Source organism: Scardinius erythrophthalmus (genome assembly GCF_964197995.2).
Source record: "Scardinius erythrophthalmus genome assembly, chromosome: 3".
NCBI lineage: Eukaryota > Metazoa > Chordata > Actinopteri > Cypriniformes > Leuciscidae > Scardinius > Scardinius erythrophthalmus.
This window is the reverse complement of record NC_138223.1, coordinates 47338593-47359591: the sequence shown is the minus strand read 5'-3', so window position 1 is coordinate 47359591 and position 20999 is coordinate 47338593. Positions and strand designations below refer to the sequence as shown.

The 20999-nt window shown below is 39.1% G+C and overlaps 1 protein-coding gene across 1 annotated transcript; it reads left to right on the top strand.

Annotated features, from left to right (window-relative positions):
• Window positions 1–551: 551 nt before the first annotated feature.
• LOC308688216 (complement C3-like) lies at window positions 552–20651 on the top strand. Its single transcript, XM_081361141.1, has 41 exons — window positions 552–719; window positions 802–997; window positions 1149–1317; window positions 1936–2009; window positions 2136–2224; window positions 2873–2955; window positions 3053–3140; window positions 3833–3935; window positions 4067–4187; window positions 4291–4406; window positions 4519–4665; window positions 4760–4963; window positions 5102–5293; window positions 5368–5523; window positions 5604–5733; window positions 5963–6034; window positions 6214–6411; window positions 6786–6888; window positions 7390–7478; window positions 7583–7722; window positions 8014–8226; window positions 8356–8416; window positions 8666–8749; window positions 11936–12139; window positions 12253–12328; window positions 12466–12625; window positions 13762–13857; window positions 13966–14122; window positions 14778–14941; window positions 15019–15177; window positions 15944–16003; window positions 16087–16177; window positions 16289–16337; window positions 16746–16836; window positions 16941–17030; window positions 17372–17477; window positions 17747–17836; window positions 18145–18225; window positions 18875–18958; window positions 19090–19225; window positions 20368–20651. Exons 1-41 carry the CDS (start codon window positions 649–651, stop codon window positions 20507–20509), a joined length of 4935 nt encoding a protein of 1644 aa, XP_081217267.1. The 5' UTR covers window positions 552–648; the 3' UTR covers window positions 20510–20651.
• The last annotated feature ends 348 nt before the right edge of the window (window positions 20652–20999 follow it).

Genomic DNA, 20999 nt, shown 5'->3' with positions numbered 1-20999 from the left:
ATCTCTGTTTTTACTGTTTTCTATGAAGAAAAGAAAGACCACACACACTGAAACATGCTTTTTTTTACACAGCAGTTGCATCTATGTTACATGAGTAAAGTGCATGTCAGACTCATAAACACATAATGACATACAGTACAGTTATCTAATGAATATTTTTATTTGGGACTTTTGGAATGCAATCTACCAAGTATCTTCTTTAAGGAAGGCAATTATGCCTATAGTTCAGAGTGTTCATGAATTGCAACCATAATAGTCTGGGTATGTCATTTCCTTGGTTTGAGTTTGCAGGGATGCATGTAAACATGTTTAAAAAAATAAATAGTGGTAACTGACAAATGCAAATGATATTGAGACACAGCTTCGTCATAATACATTTTGATAATAAACTTTTCCCTCACACACAAATACTAATAAACACAATATTTTAAGTGCAACTATTGGCGCTTCTTTCGTAATTTTGGAAATCCTGCAAAGAAAATCTTTCCAAGATCCTCCCCTTCCCAAACGTGTTGCCTAATAGCCATGATGGGAAGAGGGGTGTCAGTGAGAGAGAGAGCAGTTTGGACTTTGAGGGTGACGGAGGCGGGTATAAATCTGAGCTGCTGCAGGTTCACACACACTCACACACACACACACAGAGACACGATGGAGGTGAAGCTGCTGTGTCTGACTGTTGTTCTTCTCTCCTCACCCCTCCTCACACTGTGTGACCCGCTGTGAGTATTAAACACACCGTTTGCTCATAGAGTTACTAATAATCAGTTTAAGATTTCAAACGCTGTGATTTGATCTCCTCAGGTTTGTTCTGTCAGCTCCTAATTTGCTGAGAGTGGGTTCCTCAGAGAACGTGTTTGTGGAGGCTCAGGATTACACTGGAGGATCTTTTGATGTAAAGATCACAGTGAAAAACCACCCAAAGAAAGACAAGGAGATACTGTCCAAATCAGTGACACTGACTGCACAAAACAATTACCAGATCCTTACAGATATAAAGGTGATGCCACTTTGACACTTTTTTTTTTTTTTGTTTTTTGCTTGTGTAAGTGTGTGATTCATCATCTACACTTGTACAATTCAGTTTGTAAATTGTTACTTTTTTTTTTCATCAAAATTTGCAAATGACGAATTCATGTTCTGTTCTCTAGATCCCTGATGATCAGAAGTTGTTCTCTGAGGATCCTCTGGAGAAGCAGTATGTGTATCTACAAGCTCAGTTTCCATCCAAAACCATGGAGAAAGTGGTCATGGTCTCATTCCAGTCTGGATATATATTTGTACAGACAGACAAGCCCATCTACACGCCTGCTAGCACAGGTACGATTCAGTGCTAAAACTTGGAAAACATAAAGCACAATGTGCACTTTATACATAAGCATGACATAATCCTGTTTATTATTAAACTGATTGCTATGTGTATCAGGGGTAAAAATCTGAACTTATATTTCAGTTTTTGCTTTTAGTACGATTCAGTGCTAAAAACATGGAAAATATAGAGTGACATCATAAAGATTGTGTAGTTTTGCACATATACTAGCAATTAAATATAGGACAGATGGAGTGTGAATGGCCTCTGGACTGTTCCACAAAAGGGCTGCATTTGCTTTTTGGAAAGTTCACAGACAAGTGATTATCACAGACAATTGATAATAAATTGCATTTTGCCTCAAGCCGTCTCAAGCTAAACTAAAAAAAAGCATGTGTAATATATGTTGAAATATAAGCTATGCCGTTAAAAAGTTAATTTTACCGTTTATTCAGCCGTTACAAGCCTACTGGATTTTTGTTGCTATAATAATGCACAGTAAATGTTTATGGTATCATTTTTTTTACACACTGAATGGCAAGTGTCTCAAATATGTAAAAAAATTAAATAACAAGCAGTTAAAACTTTTAAACAAAGTATTTAATTTTTTGTTTTGATCTCTCTTTCAGTTCAATACAGAATTTTCTCTCTGACACCCAACCTGAAACCACTCAGTCAGTCTGGAGTCACGGTGGAGATCATGGTACACACTTATATAGGTTCACAAATACATTCACATATTCATTCATTTGTGACATTTCAGCTGTAATGAGCATGTGACTGACGATCTCAGAAAACACAGTGTTGATACTGATTTCTGTTTCTTAAGAATCCACAAGGCATCACATTTTCATCAGAGAAGATATATCCATTGAAAGGGATTAAGTCTGGAAAATACGCCATTCCTGAGGTTGCCAGGTGTGTGAAACGCTGACAGGACTGAAGATATTAAACCCGAGTGAATGGACCGCACATATTATCAGTCTATGCTAGGGTTCCTCAATAGGCGGCCCACGAGAGACAAATGTTTGGTCTGAGGGTCTGCGCTGAAGTCAAATGTTTCTGGCAGTGTAACATCACTGTAATCATGTTGCTGGCGTGAAATCGCTGATATTTCTAAAGCAGCGTCACTGTTAAATTGTGTGCAAAAACAGTATTTATTGTTTGAATATCATTAAAAAAAAAAAAGCTCGAAGCAATCGCAATTGTGAGGAAAAAAAAAAGTAGTGACTAAAAATAGACAATTCCAAAGTGGATGGACAACAACGTGAAGCCAATGTGTGGTTTGTGCATGCAGACCACGACGGTCTGTAAAACTGATAACATCAAACTCCATTTCATAGCATTGAGGTCAGTGGTCCTTGGCTATGTATTGTTGAAAGAATTAGGCTCTTGGTAAAAACGAATTGAGGAACCCTGGTCTATGGTGTGTACTTCAGGACAATACTGGATAATGATTTATCAATAAACACAGCAGTAAAACTCTGTTAATGATCTGTTATCATCTGTTTTGATGTTATGAAATCAGACATCTGTATGTTTCTGGATGTGTTCTGTATTTTTCAGTCTTGGGATCTGGAAGGTGGTCACCCGGTTCGCCAACACCCCTCAGAAGGAATTTACTGCTGACTTTGAGGTCAAAGAATATGGTAAGATGTGTGTCAGAAAACTGTATGTTGTGTAAAAATGCGATAATTAAAATAATGTATTTGTTTATTTGTGTCTTTTCTCTGGATTGGTTTATAGTGCTTCCAACATTTGAAGTGAAATTAAGACCCAGTAAGTCATTCTTCTATGTGGGTGATGAGAGCCTGACAGTCGACATTGAAGCCAAGTAAGACATAATATTCTGCTTCATTGTATTGAAAATAAATCTATGATAAGTGAACATACTGATTTAAAATAGATTTGTATGTTAACTGAAATAATGTACAATGAGCAACCAAAACTTGGTCCTGCGATTCCAGTGTGTTTGAGATAGTATAACTTCCAAATCAACTAACCCAGACAGCAACATAGTGTCGGTCCACATCTAGTACATGTGGATACCACAGTCCAGATGTGGGCCGGATATGGGCCGACTCTGTACTGTCTGGAAAGACATTTATCTTAGTCTCCAAAGGGTGTAATTTTTCGAGTTGTGGTTATTCTCTATTTTACTGGTAGTAGTATTGTTTCAGTCACTTCCCGATAGATCTACACTATAAAATGTGTGGTAACATTTCAGATAATTATTGCATTAGGTATTATGAACAAACAAACAAATATTTTTACAGCGTTTATTAATCTTGCTTAATGCTAATTTATGAATGAATACACTTATATAGTACTATAGCCATTTATTATGCAGAATGCATAACCTGTGTTAACTTTTTAAAATGCATCAGGTAGCCTACATTTTTTATTCAACTCAGATATACAGTATTGTTTAATATGACTGAAATGCATTGTGTTGAAAGTGGATGTGGATCAGGGACAGTCGTCACCGTTCAGTTTTTACAGCAGAAATTGTCTGTGCTTTTATAGGTACCTGTTTGGACAGAAGGTGGAAGGAAATGCGTTTGTGATGTTTGGTGTGATGGACGGTGAGAAGAAAACAAGTATTCCTTCTTCTCTTCAAAAAGTCCAGGTGAGAGAAATTTAAGAGTTTACAAGTTGGGATCAATCTCATTTCTCCTCCCCTAAAGAGGGACTTAAAACATTAAATACATTTTTACCTTGTCTTGTAGACTGATGTTAAAGTCTTTCTCATGTGAGTAGATTAGGGAAGGAGAAGGTACAGCAGAACTGACCAGGGAGATGATCACTAAGACCTTTCCAGACATTAACCAGCTGGTTGGACAATCAATCTATGTTTCAGCCAGTCTTTTAACAGAAAGTGGTAAGACTCAACAGATACTGTACATCTGTATGTTTACATGCCTGTGTGTGATTAATATGAGAGGCTAATCCTGTGTGTGTGTGTGTGCGCGCGTGTGTTTCAGGCAGTGAAATGGTGGAAGCAGAAAGGAGAGGCATTCAGATTGTGACGTCACCGTACACCATCCACTTCAAAAAAACACCACAATTCTTCAAACCTGGGATGCCTTTCGATATTTCGGTATAAACCACTGCTTGAAGGGTTATAGGAACTGAAGAACCATTTTAACAATATATTAATATACATGATGATGAATGAAGTTTTTTCTTTTTTGGTCTTGGTTTTATAAAAGGTCTATGTAACAAATCCTGACCAGACTCCTGCTGGAAAAGTGGAAGTGGAGGTCAATCCTGGAGGAGTCAGAGGTCAAACAACAGCCAATGGTATTGCAAAAGTAACCATTAACACACCAGGAGGATCCCCCAATCTAGATATCATTGTAAGGCATTGAATAAATGTTAAACAAGCTGTTTGTTTACAGTTATTTGTAGTTGCTGTGAATCAGCAGGAATATATTTATTAATTTATTTCAGGCAAAAACCAAAGATCCACAATTAACAGAAGGACAGCAGGCAGTGAAGAAGATGACGGCTCTCGCTTACATTCCCAAAGGCGGCTCCAACAACTACCTGCACATCGGCATTGATTCTGCAGAGCTTCAGATCGGTGATCAAATGAAAGTCAATCTCAACACTGGACGAAGTCCAGGAGTCAAAGATCAAGATTACACATACATGGTAAAGATTATGGTTATTTGTTATTCATCCAGTGTACCAGTATCAATGCATCAATTACATCAATATTTGATACTACAGCTTGTGTTTGAAACTGTTCAAAGTGCTTATGTCTTTTACACTTGTCTGTCTCATTTTCAGATCTTAAGTAAAGGTCAGATTGTTCAAGCAGACAGGTTCAAGAGGAGAGGACAAACTCTAGTGACTCTGTCTCTACCTGTAACCAAAGACATGGTGCCGTCCTTCCGCTTTGTGGCTTATTACCATGTGGGCTCGACTGAGGTGGTGTCTGATTCAGTCTGGGTCGACGTGAAGGACACGTGCATGGGAACGGTGGGTCAACCATCACAAGAAATGATTGACATGCTCATCAACTAGATCTGATTCAGTGTCTCTCGTTTTAACAGCTCAAGCTTCAGGTGAAGGGCAAGAAGATGAATACCTATGGCACAGGAGATCTGGTCAAGCTGCAGATAACTGGAGATCCTGGAGCTAGAGTTGGGCTGGTGGTGGTTGACAAGGCTGTGCATGTCCTTAACAAGAACAGACTCACTCAGACTCAGGTGAAGCACATTCTTCAGACGTCATGGCACAATCAGCTCTGATTAAACCGCATGTAACTGGTGTCTTTTTGCACCTTCAGATCTGGGACGTCATAGAGAAGCATGACACCGGCTGTACGGCAGGAGGTGGAAGGGAGAGTATGGGGGTTTTCAGTGATGCAGGTCTGATGTTTGAGTCACACACTGCAGGAGGAACCGACACCAGAATAAGTAAGTCATTTTTATTTGTACTAAACAGAGATTCCCAAGGGTTGCATCCTTTGGTCAGGTCTTGAATGTTTACTATAAATTCCACTTGAGTTGTCTGGTTCCTTGTGTCTTGGTTACCTGTTTTTTTGGAATATCTATATACAAATTTGAATGGTTTAATGAATGCTTTTGGGTTCTTTTATATAATTTTGTACAATATGCTAATTTATTCAAATGAATTGTCCTCTAGTGCCTGAGTGTCCCGTCCCTGAAAAGAGAAAACGAAGAGCTGAGAGTCTCCTGCAGATCACTGGTACACTGGGTGAGGAACTGGAATTTACTCAGATTTTACTCGTGCCATTCAAGTCAGAAAAGATCTTCTGTTTTTTTAATTTTTTTTTTACCGTGTTAAAGATCGAGAGCCCTTAGGGAATTCCATCTTTCCCTCCAGTAGTTCTCACCATGTTCTCCTATTCCCCTCATTGTTCATGATCTTCTCAGCTGGTCAATACTCTGGTGAATTGAAGCAGTGCTGCTATGATGGGATGAGGGATAATAAACTTGGCTACACCTGTGAAAAAAGAGCCACCTACATTGTAGATGGGCCAGAGTGCACAAAGGCCTTCCTGCAATGCTGCGAAGAGATGAAGACCCGCAAAAACATGAAGACAGAAGAAGAGGAGATGATTCTGGCTCGCAGTAAGTAGAAATTGATAAAGGTTGTTGCAATTCCTTAAGCTTCTAGATGGCTCTACCATCTCGTGCAGTACTCTGTCTCAAAATCTAAAGGCTTTACAGTGACGTTCCCTCAACCGTAACACACTCTCACAACTGTCATGTCCATTTTCCCACATTTAAGTCAAGTCAATAGTGCTTTATACAGTAAAGAGCAGCTTGCATGAATCCGGTGGCAGTGATTACCGGTAATACTGATTTTTTGAATCTTGGGTACTTTGGAAAGAAGTAATTGTGGATAATAATGAAAGTGGATAGTCATTAGAGAGAATAATAATGTAATTTATTTGATTATCATTATCTGATGTGTTATTGTTTTTTTTTTTATATTACAACAGGTGATGATGATGATGACTATTATACAGATTCTGATGAGATTGTGTCACGTACTCAGTTCCCTGAGAGTTGGCTTTGGGAAGAGATTGATCTATGTGAGAATTGGTGAGTAGGAGACAAAAGCTGTAAATTAAGTCCCACTCACAAAACAAAGATCATGCATTGTTTCTTAATTAACTTTGATATTATGCATTTCATGCACTGATTCCCACTAGAATGTATATTTTTAGATGCAAAAAAACTGATTAGACGTCAACAACATGAAATGACTTCCACTAGTTTCGTTCATGAAATTTGATAGGAAACCAGTAATGGGAATGTCTAATAGCAAACCAACTATGGTGTAGGTTTAAGACCAGTGATAAGTATTAGAGCTGGAGACACAATTTCAAAATAATGGAAAGGAGTGCAGAATACAAATTGTGTGACAACAGTATTTAATTTGCTTACATTTCAAAAACACCTGAATCTTGTTCTGGTGAGGCATAATGCTTTTAGGCTGCCTGGCTTATGGAGCTTTTAGCCTGATACAGATTTAAATGGTAAACAACCTAGAAGACTTCTTGAAAATTTCTAATTTTTAAATGTAATTTTCTCATATCCCAGTCCAGCACCAGTCAAAGATAAAGATATCTACCTGAAAGACTCTATTACTACCTGGCAGATCTTGGCTGTCAGTCTGTCACCAACACTTGGTAAGATGAAGCTGCAAACACAGGATATATGATCTGAAAAACATCATCATCATCCAGGAGCTGCTGCTTTAAACCCTTCTGTGTGTCTGTGTTCCTCCTCAAAGGCATCTGTGTGGCAGAACCTGAGGAGCTGATCGTTTTTAAGAGCTTATTCATTGACCTCAAGATCCCTTATTCAGCTGTGCGCGGTGAACAACTGGAAATCAAGGCCATTATTCACAACTACACACCAAAGAAGCAGAAGGTAGATTTGGTTTGAATTTAGAAAAAGACATTTAGATTTATGGTATACATTAAAACCACGTGCATCGAAATAACCATTTATGCTTAAGTCAAATAATTTACTAATGACAGGATACATGGATTCTGAGTCATTTCAGATTTTAAGCTCTATGTGACTCAAACTGAAAAAAAGGTGTAGGATACTGATTATTGCTAAAACAGAAATGTCTATCACACTTTGCTTATTTGATTTACTTTTTATATCCTCTAAAGATATTGAAGAGATTTGTGTCTCGCTCTTCTGTTTTCACAGGTGCGTGTGGAGTTTATGGAGGCAGAAAATGTTTGCAGCTTTGCCAGTAAGAAAGGCAAATACAGAACAGTAGTAAACGTTGACAAAGACTCCAGCATAGCGGTTTCATATGTGATTATTCCCATGACTCTGGGAAATCACATGATTGAGGTGAAAGCTGCAGCATATGATTCTGTCCACACTGATGGAGTGAGAAAGACCCTGAAGGTGGTGGTACGTCTGATGGGAATCTTGTTTAATTTGATTTGGTCATTTGTTTCAAAATAATCTATAGATGTTTGTCATATTTTTAATAGATTATCTAGAGCACCACGGGTAGATAACTCTCTTTCTCTCTCTCAGTCTGAGGGTGTGCTGGTTCCATTACACAGACCAAACGTGGAGCTCAATCCTGTTAAGGATGGTAAGATTTACTGTGAACCATGGAAACTTTATACTTCATAAAATCATTGAATTAATGTCATTTTACTTCTATCCAGTCAAGACAAAAACATCTACGAATATCATTATAGTTCCTGCCAATCAAGATCACAATCAACTGCTCTTCTTGCTCAATACTCACCAAAAGAATACAAAATCTGACTACCCTGATAACTCATTACTCTTCTTTTGTCTTCCTGTTCTTCTCTGTTTCTCAACCCAATTGGAACAGGGGAGAAACCTCTAGTTGTTAGAGCTGAAATGCCAGAAGATCGGGTTCCAGGCACACCTGCTAACACCTACATCTCGATTACTGGTGAGGAAAAAGACGTTTTCATGAATGTTTAATGATTATTTCTTAAACGTTTAATACATGTTTTGTTTAAGAGAGATGAAGCCTTTATCTTCAATCAATTGGTTAGTGTGGCGAGCAGGACGAGGTCAAGGGCCGTGAGAGATACGAGACAGGTGTGTCGCGCAGGTGTCACTCATCATTAAATACGCCACCGGCCTCATGTCACCCAGCACCTGGGGGTATGGATAGACGAGGCGAGAGAAAAGGAGACGGAAGCATGAGGAGCGACAGAAGGGAGAGAGGGGAGAGAGAAAAAATTTAATTAAATCTTGGTCCGGTTTCCACAACCACTGCCATCCGGTCCTCCACCAGCTGTGTGATCTTCTCCGCAGTGCCTGGCTGTGGCGCTGGATAGCACTCGGTGGACGGCTCGACACTCCTCAGCCGCCTGGTGGACGGCGACGGCTCCTCCGGGTTCAGTCAGATGGCAGGAGTCCCCCGTTCCCTGCTTCTCCCCATCATGGCGGACGATATTATTCTCCGGCTCACGGCAGCGACTCCTCCACTCCCTCACGGATGGCAGCCGCCCTTCCAGCACCCAGGCGGCTGGCAGCGAGTTCGTCCGTCCCCCCGGCAACTCACACCAGAGACAAGGGTGGGTTTCCCCCATCAGGAGTGCTTGGTCCCTGAAGGTAGTGGGAACTTTGGGCACATATCCAGGTCGGGGTCTCAGGATAACATGTAAATAAGCCGGCCCAAATTCCAGGCACCATTCACTAACTGACAGGGCTTTTAGGTCTCCCACCCTCTTGAGAGATGTGAGCGCAATCTGGAGGGCCATCTTCATGGAAAGGGCGCTAAGCAACACTGATAGCAAAGGCTCAAACGGATCTTTCTGCAGGGCCTATAAGACCAGAGAAAGATCCCAAGAGGGGATGAAGCGAGGTTTTGGAGAATTCAAACTCTGTGCGCCTCTCAGGAATCTAAGTATCAGGTCATGCTTCCACAAAGATCTGCCATCCACAGTGTCATGGTTCACTCAAAGATGTGCCACGTAGTGAAAATGCACAACCTCAAGGCATACACCGCCTAGTGGAGGGGACTCTGGCTCAAATGATGGTATCTATCACTTCTGGTGATATGCCTCTGAATTCCTCCTCATCCCGTCCAGATTGTGCCCTATCCCTGAGAAAGAAGGTCCTTGAGTGTGAGGTCTGAGAAGTCTGATTGGGCCAATAGGGCACAACCATTAGAACTTATTCTTCATCCTCCCTAATCTTGCGCAGAGTCTGTGCAATGAGGCTCACTGGGGGAAACCCATATTTGCGAAGGCCTTGGGGCCAGCTGTGCGCTAGTGCATACATGCCACAATAGGAGGATTCCTGGGAGGCGAACTGCTGGACCACCTGAGGATGGAGTTTCCATTCTCCTCGGTGCGAGACCTGCCGCTAGAGCGCATCAGCTGAGTGATTGAGGTTGCCCAGGATGTGAATGACTCCAGAAGAGGAGATGGCGGGCGAGTTGTGACATGCGATGAGAGCGGATTCCACCCTGGCGATTTATATACGTCACTGTCGCTGTGTTGTCTGTCCGGATCAACAGGTGCTTGCCCTGAAGCCTCCTGAAGGCCAATAGCACATCCAATAATGCTGTAGCGGTCTCATATGCATCAACCCCAGCAGTGTGAACGCGGCTGAGGATGCCATTTGCCCCAGGAGCCTCTAAAAATATTTCAGTGGATACGCTGTCTTGCACTTGAAGAGTTTGAAGCAGTTCAGCATTGACAGAGCACGGTCTTGGGAAAGAAAAGAGATACAGGGGAGAGCTAGCTCTTTTCCCAGTTGACCCAAGGTCCCAATCAGGCTAGGTGCTGAAGGACAAGGTTACTGTATTCGCATACCAACTCTCGAAACTGAGCTAAAATCAGCCAGTCGTTGAGGTAGTTGATTATGCGAATGCCCACTTCCCTTAACGGGCAAAGCAAGCCTCCGCTTCCTTTGTGGAGACAGGGACAACCTTGTTCTGATATGCTCGTCCTTTTAAGGCAAACAGAATAAATGGTCTGTGCCGAGGGAAGGATGGGGGGAACAATCCAACCCTCTTCATTAACTTTGTATTGGGTGAAGCTGCCTCCTTGTCATTTCTGACTTCTAACAAAAAATAGAACAATGTCTAAAAGCTACTATGTGACAGGATGTACAGCAAACAAGCTAAAAAAACCCAGAACTAAGTTTTTATAAGCTGTTGACCCCAAAACAAGAGCGTTTAAAGAAACAAAAGTGGATACAGGTAATTGAGACAGAGCGCAACGTATCATATTACTCTGACAACCACGCCCACTGGAGGGGAACACAATCGGCGACAGGATAGCTTAGCTATATAAAACTGACATTTGGATATTTGACTTACCAGTGACAAAATGTTTACTGCACATGTAGGCATAGCCTACTGAGTGTCAGGATCGCACAATTTACCCATTATTCCAGGGGCGAGGGAAGTAGGGGTGTGGAACAGGATTGTAAATTCAATGCAAATTTTGGTTAATTTACATCTATTCATTTTTAGAATTTAGTCATTTATTTGTAAAAAACACTTTAAGTGGGCTATTAAAAAAGTGTTATTTATATGTTAAAATATGTTTTTTTTTTTAACATTAGAGTGACGTCATATTGTGTGTGTGTAGAAAGAATTCGTCCGTAGCCGCTCTAATCCTGAGCGCAAGTCCACTGTCAGTGTTGTGTAAGGTAGGCCCTAGGCAGGTTTTTTGAGTTCATTTCTATTTCCTGTCACTGTGCAGGCTCTTTTGTATATGACAGTGTAAACAGCCCAATAACCCTTTTATTTAAAGGCTTAATTTATGTCCGGTCCATTGCATGTCCAGGTGTGTGTATGCTGTTTAAACGAGTGTTCTCACCGATACACTTTTTGTGATTCGCGGAGTTTTTACAGATTTGATAGACTTGATATTGTTTTAAAATTTTTTTTGGAATATTGCAGTATTTATTGAAAATTATTTATCTTTGCTGATCATTGAAGAATATGCCCTCGTAATCTTTAACCAAATTAACTTGAAAGAGGGCAGGACAACCGGTCAATCACATGAGATCAACCAATAGCAAACCACAATGATCCAATCTATTCACCTCATCATAACAAAGATAACAAAAACTGAATTTTCAGCCTACATCTCCTCTTTCCTCCTTCCAGGTGAAGAGATCTCTCAGACAGTCGAGCAGGCCATCAGTGGAGACTTCATGGGTCGCCTTATTGTCCAGCCCAGTGGATGTGGAGAGCAGATCATGATCAAAATGACTCTACCTGTTATTGCCACTCATTATCTAGACAGCACCAATCAGTGGGAGGCTGTTGGCATGAACCGCCGTAGTGATGCCATTAACCATATCAACACAGGTCAGCAGGATACAACAGATATAAAGATTTTGACTATGATTTGAAATAAAAGAAAAACATAGAATAAATAATAAACAACAACATATTTTTTCTTTAACTTATTTTGCATTTAGGTTATCAACTACAAATGGGTTACCGTAAACAAGATGGATCCTACGCAGCCTGGTTAAACAGGCCAAGCAGCACATGGTATTTTCATTTCAATCAATTTAATTTGTTTTATGCATTTTCATGCCCAGTTTCTTCCGTCATATTTTATTATTTTATAATTATTAGTAACAAATTATTATTTGTTACTCATTTGCATTTGTTTCTGTCTATTAAAGGCTAACAGCATATGTGGCTAAAGTCTTCGCCATGGCCATTAACTTTGCTAATATAAAAGAAGACGTGCTCTGCAGCGCCCTCAAGTGGCTGGTTCTCCAAAAACAACTGCCAGACGGCTCCTTTAAAGAGGACGCACCTGTAGTTCATGGAGAGATGGTGGTAAGTTGAATGTCACTATGACTAGGTTTAGGAATCGAAAATCGATTTCAATTCTGGAATCGAAGACCTAAGGTCAGGAATCGGATACTTGTGATAAAATCCAAATTTCGATTCCGCTTACCGATTTCTGTGTGTGCACTCGAACTCAAACTTTCCAGAGCGTGCACACAAAAAGCTGCCTCTCATATAGGGCACAAATACTGAATTGAATTGAGCTCTCTTTTGTGTCTTCTTGCGCTTGAACAGACAAATACACAAAATTACATTAAAATAGGTTATGAACAAAAACAGTTGAGAACGAAAATGCATTAGGTCTTAAAGTGACAGTAATAATATATCTGTTGCCGTTATGTTTGATATCTAAATGTTTGACTTAATTTTTTTTAACCATATTGGAATCTAAAATGGGCATCAATAAGAATCAGAATTGGAATTGCTAAAATTCAAATGATACCCAACCTTAACTATAACTGATTAACTTAACTACAATTTATGTGTAAAATTAAATGAATAAGTTTGCATACTGCTTGCACAATCTGAGCCCCTGGAGGCATATTAAAGATAATTATTAAATATAAAACTCTGGTTGTGTAATACACTTGAATGAATTATGTACACATATACATTTGAAATGCGTAATACTGTCACTATCTCACCGTTTGTTAAAGTTCTGCATGGATTCAATTGTTGTCCACTGATTGGTTTGATAGGCTTATTAAAAAATATTTTAGCAGACTGCATTTGCTGATTCAGGGCACGTGTACATGACAATGTACTAAAATCGGAAAATTTTCCTTCGCATTTTTCACATACAGATGACAATATTGTAAAAATGACCCCTCTTCACTATGCATATAGACTAAACATGTAATACAAAAGCGCAAGACATCACCTTTTTCACAAATTCAGATCTGTGTAGTTTACACGGAGATGGTATCGTTTTCAAAAACTTGCACTTTGAAACCCGTTTTCAAAAATGCCGCTTTTTCAGGACCCCAAAATGATGTTGTCGTGGAAATGAACGGCCAAAACACATAAAATTTTTTCAATTTTTTTGTTGAAAATTATGTTTTATAAATTTCCCTTTAATCAGAGAACAAATTTTGGTGATAATGTTTATTTGTGCTTTATTTCAGGGTGACGTACGAGGATTAGATGCTGATGCCTCTCTGACAGCCTTTGTTGTGATTGCCATGCAAGAGGGCAGAGAGATCTGTGCTGGATCAGTTGGTGTAAGTACAGCTCTTCCACGGTTTTGTTCATCAAAAACACTTAATTATAAATTAACTGTTGAATTTTTCCCCCCTCTTGGGTTTAACCTCTTACACACTCTTTTATAGAGTCTGGCTGAAAGTATCAGGAAGGCTGTTGCATTCTTAGAAGGTCGACTTCCACAACTGACCAATCCTTACGCTGTTGCGATGACTTCTTACGCCATGGCCAATGTTGAAAAACTCAATACAGACATCTTAATGAAACATTCCAACAAAGGAGATGGTCAGTAACAAGTCATCAAAAAGTGTTTTGCTTTATACAGCATGGAACAATTCTAACCAAAATCCAAGTGTAAATAATGGAAAAAATTAGTGCTGGGACTGTACACAAAGCAGCAGCGCTTATAAACGCTGCTTTTTCAGGCAAGATAAAGAAAGATTCAATTAAAATAACATCGAAGCTTTTCTAAAGACTATCAGTTCACTTCAGGTACATTCATATAAAAACACCCGCGCTGCATTTTGACTCAATTCGACTTTATTCAACATTGTCAATGCCAACCACAATTATATTTTCCAAAAGGATGTGTTGATATTGTGAACTAATGTATGACAAACACTGTAATATAATTTGACAGCTATCAACTATAGTTTAACCTATCCATCTTCACTGTCAGGCTTAGTAACACACAAAGCTGTTCATCACCAGTTCAACAGTGAAAAGACCCTCTCAAACAGTGTCGTGCCGTGTTCCCAACGTTGTTATTGCAGTATATTAAAAATTCATATTATAAAAAAAATATTCGGTATGAACTGGTATACCACCTAGCACTAGTAAAAACTATAACATTTTGCAGTGTAATGATTGCTGTTTGTTGGTGTCAATAACAGTAAAGGAACACAGTCCTGTTATTATTCCTGCTTTGTGTTTGAATCAGCCGGTAGGTCCTGGGCTGTCGCTGGACAGCATCATCACTCAATGGAGGCGACGGCCTATGCTGTGCTGGCACTTGTGAAGGCCAAAGACTTTGATAAAGCAGGAGAGGCAGTTTACTGGCTGCGTTCAAAACAGTCTCATTATGGTGGATCTGGCACCACACAGGTACACTAACATCTCATCATCTGACTGTGATAAACTGATGCAGAACTTGTCTTTGAATGCTGTTCTGCACTTTCCAGGCGACCATCATGGTGTTCCAGGCCGTGGCAGCGTATCGCACGCAGGTGAAGGACCAACAAAACTTCAATCTGGATGTGGAGCTGTCAGTGGCAGGAAGAAGCAAACCTGTCAGATATACCATTAAAAGAGACAATGCGCATCTTACACGGTCAGACAAGGTGAGGATTAAACTCATCAACCTGCTTCAACATTTTTCAATCGGATGTTTTTGTTGTATCATAGTTATGTTATTTGTCATTTATCATATTTAGTTGTCTATGTCAATAGTGTTGTGTTTGGTCAATAAAACAAGTGGTGCTCACAGCAGAGCCAAATGATGTCCAGCTTGCCCTCTATCAACAAAATGGGTGGAGCTTTCCCTAATCCAGCTCCACCTATGTGGACCTACTGAGTGAAGCTTAACCTTAGTAGGTTAAGGTATAGGGAATAGGGTGAAGCCCAATTTATACTTCTGCGTCGAACTCACGCCGTAGCTACGTCGCAGGCTGTGTGTAGCACGCGTACCCTGAGGTGCACCTCTCCAAAAACGTAACAACATGGCAATTCTATGAGGACTGCAAGCACTGTGATTGGTCTGATAGAACTCCTCCCTCGGGTTTCACATGCTCCCTCTGCATGTGTAATTCCACGTCAACGCGTACAACGTCGCAGAAGTATAAATAAAAACGAACCTGTAGTCTACAGCGTAGAGGCTTCGGAGTAGGGTCATACGCAGAAGTATAAACCAGCCTTAAAGTTAGAGTTAGGGTGTGGCTGGACCTTCAAGCTCCACCCATTATGTCCAAAGACGGGGAGCTGGATGTCAAGCTCCACCCACTGGCTCTGCAGTGAGCAGCCTCTCCAAAAAGGTCTTCAGAATGATATCTCCATTACATCATGGATTTGATGATCCTGCTGACTCGAGTACGTGTGTTCACTCAACAGGTGGAGATCAACAAGGACTTCAATGTGACGGCTAGAGGAACTGGAACAGCCACTCTCTCAGTGAGTGTTCATGAGCGTTCATATGGTCAACAGCAAGATTAAAGCGTTTGAACATCTAATCTGAGACGTGCTGCTCTTTTCAGGTTCTGACGCTGTACTACGCCAGACCTGTTGAGAAGAAGTCTGACTGTACATTCTTTGATCTGACTGTCAAAATGGAGCAAGACTTTGAAGGTAAGATTGACAAAGAGTTCATTCACTTTCCATTAATTTAGAAAGTGACATCTCCAAAATACCCATGTGTGTTGGATTTTTGTTAATTATTTCATATTTGTTTGCCTTTAGCAAGACAAGAAGGAGTCATTGAAACTTACAAGCTCACTATGGATTTCTTGTATGTGAACAAATTTCCTAATACGTTTATTTTTATGTCAAGGAACCATTTTTATTTGTAATTAATCAGCATGTGCTCATTTAGGCTGTTTTCACACTTGGTTTGTTTGCTTGGTCGGAGTTCACTACTTTTCATGAACACAATTACTAGCAACAGCTGGTTACCACCGTTACACTTGCGGAGACTCAAACTTCACTGCGCTCTGACGCAGATGTAACTTGCTCTTCAAAGAAAGTTAATTCAGAGACAAGCAGCTCTGTTTTATACTACAATATAATAATTCTGGCATCAAGCATACTAAAAAGCTCTAGTGTGGAAGCAGCCTTAAATGTAGAATCAGTTGATGGAGGAAAAATGAAGACCTACAAAATCTGTAAACAAAATTTGTTCTGGATCTGTCCTTCACAGCTACAAAAGCGATAAAAAAGATGCCACCATGACAATTCTGGACATTGGCATACCGACGGGATTTAGAGTGGAAACCAAAGATCTTGAAGAGGTATTACACTGATGAACTGATGCAGTGATGCTTCATATTTGTGTAAATAATTCCATTCTAGAATCATGTATTGCTTATTTTTTCCCTCATTTTCTTGCCCTCAGTTGTCCACAGGGAAGGAGAGATACATTCAGAAATTTGAGATGGACAAAGTGCTGTCAGAGCGGGGATCCCTCATCCTCTACTTAGATAAGGTATTTCAGCAGACTGCGTTGCCTGATCATTTCCATCTCTTTTTTTTTTTTGGACCTGAAAACTATGTGCTTTGCTTTTATATTTCTGTAAGCAATTGTTGAATTCTTGATTCTGATTGGCTGACAGATGTTCCAAAGTGCTAATTATTTCACTTATGAGTATGATATTGATATTTCACACAATATTTTAAAGCACAAGAGAATGTACAACTATACGACAAGCGACTGCAGTGTAAATGTAGCTATAGATTTATTTTTTTATTGGATATTTTTTAACTATTTGTTGCTTTCAGTGCACAATATATGTAATCATACATTTGCTGTGTTATTTGTATTATTAGGTTTTGCGTAAAGATACACAAAGAATTTCCTTCAGAATGCACAAGATACTTGATGTGGGTCTGCTTCAACCTGCCGCTGTCACAATATATGAATATTACTCACCCGGTAAGTTTTTTTGTGCACGTGCATAAACACATACACACACTTCTGTTTAGTGTCCATTTAGTGTCCAACACAAGTCCATTCAGTGATTTGCCTCAATAATGCATTTGAATAATCTTCATTTGGATGTTTTTTTTTTTTTTAAGCAAGTATTGTAACAATATTAACACATTTTCCAGGAAATAAGTCGCACCTGACTATGTCACACCTGGTCAAAATTGCATTTGCATTTCATGAAATTAATTAAACTCATGAATGTGTTTCTTTTCCAGATGCACGCTGTAAAAAGTACTTCCACCCTAAGCGGGCAGATGGCGCTATATACAGACTGTGTAAGGGAGACATGTGCCAGTGTGCAGAAGGTATTCTCTCTCTCACACACACATAAGAACACAATACGACCACATCCTGTAGCGTTGTAGCTTTTTTTATTATTATTCCATACTGTCCACTTGTAATGCTGGTCAGTGTCAGAAATGATTTACTAAATTTAGAACTTAAAACAGTCTGGCTTTTAATTAGCTGAACAGGTGGTTGAGGATGACTGAAATCACCTCCTCTACATCTAGATTTAACCCTTGGAAAAAGAGTTAAAAATTCAGTTATAATTTACTCTTGAATGTGAATGAGGAAAAAGAACCGTATGAACTGTTAACTTCTCTTAACACAGAAAACTGCAGTTACCAGAAGAAAAATGGTGTTGGAGATGGGGAGCGTTTGAATAAAGCCTGTGAAGCTGGCATGGATTATGGTAAATGTGTTTTTATTATTTACACGCCCTCATGTTGTTCTAATCCTTAATGTTCCTTTTTTCATTGGAATGCAAAAAGAAAGTTCTTGACACGGCTCTTTTCAAAGTTAATGGATGTATAAATCCTGTTATATAATGCATATAATGCCTGTTTATAAGCGCTGCGATGCTTTGTGTTTAAGCATTAAATTATACAAACCTAATTCAAATCAAAGACAATTGCTCATGCATCTTTGTTGTCTCTAATTTCAAATGGTTACAGATATATTTTTAAGGCCTGTTATAGAGCAAATAAACAATACATTTGCTGAAAAAAAAAAGAGAAAGAAATCGACAACCGGTATCAGAATCGGCAAAAAGAAAAAAAGAATCGACAATGAAAAAACCCTATTTAATGCAATGTTATCTGATGCTCTTTTTATAATGACCATGTCTGTTATGCTCTTAAAATGGCACACACCATACATTTTACTTGTGAACTGAAGAACAGACACAAATCTATGTTGTTATGCACTGAATATACTCCCTTCCACTGAGCTGTTAACTCAACAATCTCTTTAAACCCTTGTGTAAATGCAATTTTAAAAAGTTTGAGCCTGAGCCTTACAGCTCTACATGTAGATAACGATATAACATGTATGTTCGACAGTTTATAAAGTCTCAGTGGTGGGGATGGATCTGGCACAGGACTCTGACATCTATCACTTGAAGGTGGAGCAAGTGCTGAAAGAAGGTACGGTTCAATGTTCTCTCCATGCTCATGAAATGTGTCTGATTCTTGTTAAATGCATTTTTTTTCTCTTAAATACATATTCAGCATGAAATGCAGTGAAAGTGTGTCCTAAACACTGTTCTGTCCTGCAGGCACTGATGAGGATGTTGAGGGGAGAGTCAGACCATTTTTGGGTCGTCCCAGTTGCAGAGATCATTTGGGATTGGTAGAAGGCAAGTCGTACCTCATCATGGGCAAATCCACTGACCTGCCAAAGCTCGGAGGAACGTAAGTGTCCACTCTGTGTCTGTGAATAACAGGATTTGCTTGAACTTTAAGTATTTAAAGTCTGTACAAGCTTGTTTTTGGCTCAGTGAATTGAAGCTCCAATTTTGTTCAAATTTATTCAGTTCTGTTCCGTTATTTAAGAGACGCATTAAGAAATATAGTTTAGAAAAAAAATGGCTTGAATACACGTCTATAATGAACACATTTTCGGAATTAACCCCTTAACTGTAATTAATATGGAGATATATAAGCTCAAACATAAAACTATTAAGAATAAAATGTTTGAATGTATAAAAATATTATTTTATTGTAGTATAACAACGTGTAACCACAATTGAAGCCACAAGTGTGGTCATGCTTCAGTTTCAATCTGAGGATGATATCTTATGAAGCATTTTTTAAGACCATGTCGTGAGTTTTTAGAGAAGGCTGATAAGATGCTACTTAAAGATTTTATTGACCTTTAAACACCCATTTGCAGTCTACTGAGTCAAGTCAAGTCAAGTCTAGTATATTTGTATAGCGCTTTTCACAATACAGATTGTATGAAAGCAGCTTCACAGTATTAAATTAAAATAATACAACAAGGTTTGTTTCTAGTGGAATTTATTGATTGATAAAATAAAATTAAATATCCCCGAAATATCCCCAACTGAGCAAGCCAAAGGCAACAGTGGCAAAGTAATGAGTAATGTCTGACGAGAACTGCGCAATTCATGTTCTATTGTTTTCACACAACAAACCTTTCACACTTCTGCCGTGAATGAGACTTAATCTTCATTATTCTTTTGGCTGTATTCCGCCATTATTAGCCTATATTGTGCATTGCATTGCTTGCCCATTAATAGCACTCTCATCCCACTATACATTAATCCACCTATTATCTGAAGTCTTTCTAGAAAAGAAACAAAAATGTATTCTTGGGACTTTATGTGAATTCTTTTAACAAAATAGATCGTGAAATAGATATTGCTCCTGGCACAACAGGTGCATTAGAGCTACAATTAGCATCAAGCTACATAACACAATTTAATACAATGGTTTTTATCACCTTGTACATTCTTCTTTGTCATTGACCCTTATACTGGAAATGATTCATGTGTCGCCAAGTCATATATGTCTTCACTTTTCTGTTGTTTTAGTCTGCAGTACATCTTGGGAGAGCACACCTGGATTGAATACTGGCCGACAAGACAGGAAAGTCAAATGAAAGAATACAAGGACCAGTACATCGGCATCTCTGAAGTCGAGAATAGCCTCCTCAAAGAAGGATGTGCTACATAATTGTATAAACATTTGTTGATTACAGAAAATGAAACATATCTTGCGAACTTTCAATAAATCTTCATAATATTGTTCCGTCCAAAATACTTGTAATTTTATAAAGAAAACACTGACTGAATAAAAATTGAAAAAAAGAAGTTTGTATTGGACTCCAGTTATTCACTGTGTGATATACTGATATACTGCAAGGACAGTGGTGTGGCTTCATTCCAGTATGAACTCTTGTCAGGGAATCTAAATAACCAGGTGAAACTCTTTCAACAGTATGAACAGTTTTTTTTTTCCCCAGTATGAATTTTTTGGTGCACTTTGCAACTTTTGTAACTAACACTCAAATAAGATTCCACATGTATTTTCTAGTGATGTTTCAAACTGATACACTGTAATTTGTACTACTTCTCTGTGCTGTATGGATGCTGTTGATGAATAGTGTTCAACACTATTCTGTATCGTCAGAGGTTGAGGTATGAGCACATCATTCTGGATGTCA